This window comes from Megalobrama amblycephala, linkage group LG18 (assembly GCF_018812025.1).
Source record: "Megalobrama amblycephala isolate DHTTF-2021 linkage group LG18, ASM1881202v1, whole genome shotgun sequence".
In the NCBI taxonomy this organism is placed as follows: Eukaryota; Metazoa; Chordata; class Actinopteri; order Cypriniformes; family Xenocyprididae; genus Megalobrama; species Megalobrama amblycephala.
In genome coordinates, this window is record NC_063061.1 from 26386985 (window position 1) to 26394214 (window position 7230).

Sequence of the window (7230 nt, forward strand, 5' to 3'; positions counted from 1 at the left end):
GAACTAAAACTGAATCCTTGTGTTTTTGTGCTGATTTAAATGCTTCACAATGAAATAAATAATCTAACTGAAGAGTTGGTGCCATTAATGAATTTGGAGGTAAAGTAACTCTTATTAACAGTAACATTTTATACAATATAGCATCTTGTGCAAAACGTGTGTGTGTGTGTATTATTAATTATTATTTATTAATATTATTATTATTATTTTTAAACCTGGTAGTTATATCAACTTTAATATTATTATTATTATTATTATTATTATTATTATTTTTAAACCTGGTAGTTATATCAACTTTGAGCAAACGTTCGTAGTCCCTTCACTGGCTAAATGAATGATATGTAGGGATGTATATGGCAGATTGCTAACTAACCCTTACGTGTCCCTGACGCACTGTTTTGGTGGCGATGCTTTGCACTGGAGGTGTCCTGCATCATTCATCTACTCAGCCAAATCGTAAGTATCATTGAGTAGCGTGATGTGCCATCTGCATGTTTAGGTCATTAAGACGACTGACTTTGAAACGTGGTGCAGTGATTTTATAACATCGTATTGATGGATGTGTAGTTTAAATGAAGAGTCAAGATCGTCAGCGCCGTGATGAAAACGTAACATTCACGATATTATAATATGTTTCAGCGGAATCAGCTGTCAATAATCAGTGCGTTGTATTTATTTAGTTAATAATAATTTGCTGACATATTCCAAGGATCAATGCGCGAAGGTTGATGGGTGTGTAGTTATTGTTGAAATCGTGGAAACGGCATAAAATGCAAATATAATATACAAACGGATTAATTAAGACGTCGACGGGAGGATTGTGTGCTTTTTATGAAGAAAAATACTTAGTTTGCTAACAAATGTTCGCCTTAAAGACTATAGATTGCGATGTTTACATACGCCTATCGTCGTTACGTATTTCCTGGGTCAGAAATTCCCGGATGTACCAATGACATAATGCTGATTTAAATCTGCTGATGCTGCAGTTTACAACATAAGAGCCATTTTACGATCCAGAATAATAGGGAGCCATTGATTGAAATGTTATTGGTGCATACAGTGGCCACAAAAAGTATTTGGACACTTTATTCACACTTAAAAAATTTATATCTTTGCACTGTATTAAAACAGCTTAATCTAAGTTGCATTTATTTTAAAGAGACATAGCACATACACACATTTGTCAAACAAAATATTTCACTGAACAGAAGATTGTTAAAGTTCATGTGAACCGAAAGAAACGTTTTTACTTAGGTATTGTGACATAATTCTCAGTACAACAGAACAAAGTGCAACAGTCAGGTTCCAGAAGTAAAAATACAATTAATTTTCTCCACAGGGGAATTAATTTTAAACAATAACTTATAAACCTTTAAAGACAGACCTAATGTGAGCTATGGTTGTTAATCAATAGTCAGCCTGCATTAACCAACTTTGAAATAAATTAACTTTTTAAATATATTTTCTAAATAATCAACAGTGGAATCCTCTGTGAAAAACCACATTACCCATGGTTCTGCAAAGAACTGTCCACCACAGAACTAAATGACGAAGACTCAAAAGCACTGCAAATGATGTGGAGCCAGTTTCCCATATACTCTCAAACTAATTTAATATTTGTATGCATTATATACATATTTTGCAATAAACTTAAAAATACAGTTTCTACATACAAAGATCTTTAAATCAATAGTTTTATATTTCTCAATTTTCATTTTTGCACTGCTTCATGTGATTGTAGTTTTTTTCCTTCATTACTGTCGTTAAGTTGGCTTTTTGTCAGATTTTCAAATAATTTTCTGTTTGAAATCAATTGTTTGTAATAATGTGATTCACCTCATACCTTTTGGGTTTGGTTCATGCTTTATAACTTTTTATGAAGAATGTTTTTAAAAAGTCCCTATTGGAAAAAATGAATGGGAAAAAATAGTTCTGGAACCTGTTGCACTCTATTTTGAATGAGAAAAAATAAAGGGTGGGACTTGATTTTAACACACCTCCTCCTCACCATCTCTAGCTCACCTCAGACTGGTGGCTGGAGAAGAGTGCCTAAAGGATATTCTGCCTTAATGGAAACCGATGTGCATCAGGCTTTAAATGAATGGTTAGGCCTATAGCACAGAAAATGTGTTTACTTTGTATTGACATTTTTTACTTTCTTTGCAAAAAGGTGCTGTTAACTGCCAACATCTGGGAGCATTCTATGGATAGATCCACACTTGCCCAACAGGTGGAGAGTGTTGAGCGTAATGTAGCATTTTTGCAGCAGGAACATCGGATCCTCCTGACCGGCCTACGGCTAGAGATACGCAACCTGAAGAAACGATGCAATGGTCTGTCAACCTCAAGCTCACTGTATAGATTCTCCATTCTGAACTCAGATATGTAAATCATAAAACTTAGTACTTTGCAATTTATTAACTATGATTTTTTAAGAAAGTGCAGTTTTGTAAATTAAACAGTTTTAAGTCAAAATAGTCAAGTAAGTTCTATTTGTAAAGCACTTTTCACTTTACATATTATTTCAAAACAGCTTTAAAAAGAATATTATATTAGTCTAATAATCTTAAAAAGTGCCTTAAAGGGATAGTTCACCCCAAAATGAAAATTATGCCATCACCCTTAAGTTGTTCCAAACCTGAATGAATTTCTTTCTTCTGCACACAAAAGAAGATATTTTGAAGAATGTTGGTAACCAAACAGTTGATGGGCCCCTCTGACTTCCTTAGTATTTTTTTTTCTATACTATGGAAGTCATGTCACCTTTATTTACATATTTATTTACATTTAATGCATATTGTGTCAAAGCAGTTATACCAGGAAAATAATTTTGGCTGTACAGCAGCTCTAGAAGAAAATGGTGTCATTGTCCAGCTTAAGTAAGTTCAGTATTGGTTCATTCCATTGTAAAAATAATTAGTTATTAATTTAGTTAATTTATCTTTACAGTAACTCTGGAGAAAACAGTGATGTCATCATCCAGCTCAGTTCATTTCACATAGAATGGTGTCAATGCAGGCAGATCAAAAACATTTTTGAATATCAAGTTGAATCAGTGGGGCCCATCAACTGTTTGGTTACCGACATTCTTCAAAATATTTTCTTTTGTGTTCAGCAGAAGAAAGAAATGGGTGAGTAAATGATGACAGAATTTTCATTTTTGAGTGAACCTTTAAAGGGATAGTTCACCCCCAAAATGAAAATTATGTCATTGTTTACTCACCATCATGTTGTCCCAAACCTGTATGACCTTCCTTCTTTGGTGGATCACAAAAGAAGAAAATTCATACAATTTTGCAATTACATGAGGGAGAGTAACTAAATGATGACAGGATTTTCATTTTTGAAGTTTTTCATTCATTTAAAAAAATTAATGTATGCTTAAATCAGATGTTTTTGTTTGGAATTGTCTGTAAACACAACAGTTCTAAAAATATTTTTTGTAAAAACAGTATTTTACAGTATTTTGAGGGGCTTTCAAAGCTAATATATATAAGACTTTAATGAAATATGTTTAAGATCATATTTTTATTATTAAAATATCTTACCTTAAGCATTTATTTTTAGTGTAAAATATAAAATCCAAAAGTGAAAATATAAAAGCTAATTATTTAAAGGGTTAGTTCACCCAGAAAATTCTGTCATTAATTACTCACCCTCATGTTGTTCTACACCCGTAAGACCTTTGTTCATCTTCGGAACACAAATTAAGAATACTTTTTGTGCGCCAAAAAATGAAAATAACAACTTTTCAACAATAATTAGTGATGGCCGATTTCAAAACACTGCTTCGAATCTTTTGTTTCGAATCAGCAGTTCGGAGAGCCAAAGTCACGTGATTTTAGCAGTTTGGCAGTTTGACACACGATCCAAACCACTGATTCGAAACTAAAGATTCGAAGCAGTGTTTTGAAATCGCCCATCACTAATTATTGTTGAAATGTCATTATTTTGTTTTTTTGGTGCACAAAAAGTATTCTCGTCACTTTATAATATTAAAGTTGAACCACTGTACTCACATGAACTGTTTTAAATATGTTTTTAGTAGCTTTCCGGGCATTGAAATTAACTTGCTAGGAATAGAGGCCTCACTGAGCCATTGGATTTCATCAAAAATATCTTAATTTGTGTTCCGAAGATGAACGACGGACTTACGGATGTAGAATGACATGAGGGTGAGTAATAAATTACATTATTTTCATTTTTGGGTGAACTAACCCTTTAATTTTAGGAATAGTTATTTTTTCCCCACATTTTCATGGATGAAATTGTAGGAATTGGAATTGTCATGTTTGGGGGTCTTTGGCTTCAACTTTACGTTGATAATCTCATGTCTGTTAACTTCCACCTCTCTGTATGTCTCTACAGAGCTGAGTTGTGATCTAAGTGAAAGACCACCAGTAAGAAGCCGAGAAGGTGAGTATAAAATATCACAAAATTTCAGCCATTTCCACGTGTTCCCTAAACTATGTGTTACTATAGATATAGAGTTGGAGGAAGAGCTGCTGCAGGCACGATTACTGGAGACAGAGCAGCATTTGGCTGAGCAGGAAAGTGCAATGGTGGAGCTGCGGGCAGAGCTACGGAAAAAAGGGGCACTTGCAAGTGCACTACAGGTTCGACTTCGAGATGAAGAGCGGCGGTTCCTGGATGAGCTTAAACGGCGCAGTCATAAGATCACGACGCTGAGTCGTGACCTCCGCAAGCAGACCGATGTGGCCGCTCAACTCTCTTTCCAACTCCATTCAGCACACTTTCGATTGTATCACCAGACAGAAGACTATGAGGAAGATGACGAAGAAGAAGATGATGAAGGAGGTGCCGTGCAGGTAGGAGGCACTATTGCTGGGTCTACTCATAATCTGACACACGAAACAGTCTCATTCTTTTACCTGTTCATAGGAATCAGAATGGACTGCAAATTCTCCGTGGACATCTCCAGTGACGGCAGAAAGCACACGTCAAAGCCGAGCTTCAGGAAGGATGCGGAGATCGGAGAGAGTGAGAGAATGCGTGCCCCGCGAAAGGGTGCTTGGGCCCGAGGAGCCCCGCTCTATGCCTGACCCCGCCCTTTTCCTTTATCCTTTCAGACATAGGCTCCTCCCCTTGCACAGGTCACTTGGAAGTCACTGGAGTGAAGGTGGCCTTTCAAGAATGTCAGAAGCCCGAATAGGTAGATTCAGGGACCGACCACTGAGAGAAGACATTGGACCAGAGACAACAGAGTTATAGAGTGCAACAGTGCCCGTCCCTTTTTTCAGCAGCCTTTGCCCCAGAGGTATTTTTCCAATTCATTTTTCCTATAGGGATTATTTAAAAGTCTTTGTTTTGGAGTTATGAGCCATGAACCAAACCAACCGGTTACAATGCGAATCACAACATTACAAATTTTTATTTGAAGCAAAAAAGTCTGAACAAATCTGACAAAAAGACAAAGGTACATGACTGTACTTCACAGCTTTAATGAGGGAAAGAACTACAATCCCATGAAGCACTACAAATGACATAATCAAAATTACATGATGGAGAAACATAAGACTATTGATTTAAAGACTTTAATTATATACCTGTATATAGAATTTAGCATATTATGCATACAAATTAGTGCTGTCAATCGATTAAAAGAAGTTAACTAATTAATCGCATATTTCTGTAATTAATCGCATAAACATCAGAGTTTTTCATATTTTTATGTTGTAATAATTTCAGAGTTACTCTCCAAATTAATGTAGAAACAACTTAAAGACAGTATTTTAATTTTTTTTTTTTTAATGGCATCTTTTTATGAATGAAGGCCAGTATCACTGATACTTATACTGCTACTGATGTCTCTATGAAATTGTTTTTTTTAAAACATTAATTATAGACATTCAATATTACAGTATAACTGAAAGATATCAATTTCAACATTTATTAGGCTGTAAAAAATAACTTAATTTAAGTTAACTTAAAACAATCTTCATATTTGTTTTATCGATAGATGGTTTTATAGCCTGGGTGCCAGCCCGAACCCCGCCCACAACATTTTTTGGACGGGAAGTTCGGTCTGGACTCGATCCATTGTGGAGTAATGCTGCGTTCACGTCACCTTGTATTTACCGGTATCTTGAAATGACAACACGTGACGTTATATTCGGAGCTGTTCACGTCCTTTTGGTCCTTGGACTGGGAATTATGCGTTTCCATGGCACCACTATCAGCGCCTAAATTTATCTACAGCGGTCAGGTGGTATAGTGGCCACGTGGTACATCTGGGAGCTTTCAGAAAACTCCCAGTTTACAAGCTGTAACTACGATCTCTATGAGGACGTGAACGCTTTTTACAAGCTAGAATCTTGTAACTACAGGAATTACAAGGCCGCGTGAACGCACCTTAATTATGCTCGGCTCCCAGAAGGCCGAGCCAATCAAATTGCCAGGGCGGGCTTTAATCGATGATGGACAGGCTATCTGCGGTTACGTAACCACCCACGTCATCAAAGAGCGCTTGGGTTGAATTGGTTTTCACCAACGATGACTGCAGCTGGAGAAGTAAGATGTTTAGATTCCGCTATCACGTCTGTAATAAAAGAAATCGACAGCGCATTAATTTTAAAAGACGAACAAAGAACCGCAATCAAGGCATTTGTCGATGGGAAAGATGTGTTTGCCGTCCTTCCAACGGGATTCGGCAAAAGTTTAAGTACAAGTTCAACATACGTCACTTACTGCGTTGCTCTGATTGGTTGTATGTCTATCCAATTGAGTGCAGAGTTTGTTTTTTTTACTGGTTCGGTTAAGACACGCCCCATAATTCAAGTGCAATGGAGCAGTATCAGACTCACATTCTGCCTAGAATATGAGTATGACGAAGTCAGGCTAATGGTTTTATGAATTGTGTTATGTATTTGATTAAATGTTTAACCACATATTTACTTCTAGGGTGACTTGTAACATTCTGTCCAGGGACTACAGAAGAAAAATAGCCTTTGGATAATTCTGGTGCATTTACAGAAATGTTTTATTAATGTACAATGTCCCTGTTAACTAAACAAATAAAAAACTAATAAAATAAACACATAATAATAAATGTCATATATACCTGTGGCCTTCCTACCTGTCGTAACAGGTAGGAAATATACAGAAATTGAATAAAGTTAACAAACACTGTACAGTCTTCACTGCATAAATTATAAATTAAATATAGATTAATACTTATTAAAGCTACAGTTTTCTCTGTTATGATGCGCA

General features: G+C 35.9%; 1 protein-coding gene across 2 annotated transcripts; it reads left to right on the forward strand.

The window, feature by feature from the left end:
• Positions 1 to 270: 270 nt before the first annotated feature.
• On the forward strand, positions 271 to 6113 carry ccdc92bb (coiled-coil domain containing 92Bb). Of its 2 annotated transcripts, XM_048166056.1 has the most exons (5): positions 274 to 456; positions 2171 to 2333; positions 4369 to 4416; positions 4483 to 4829; positions 4903 to 6113. In XM_048166056.1, exons 2-5 carry the CDS (start codon positions 2204 to 2206, stop codon positions 5230 to 5232), a joined length of 855 nt encoding a protein of 284 aa, XP_048022013.1. In that variant the 5' UTR covers positions 274 to 456; positions 2171 to 2203; the 3' UTR covers positions 5233 to 6113. The 2 variants fall into 2 exon arrangements, with proteins under 2 accessions (XP_048022011.1, XP_048022013.1); XM_048166054.1 differs by having other exon boundaries at positions 271 to 456; positions 4369 to 4829.
• The last annotated feature ends 1117 nt before the right edge of the window (positions 6114 to 7230 follow it).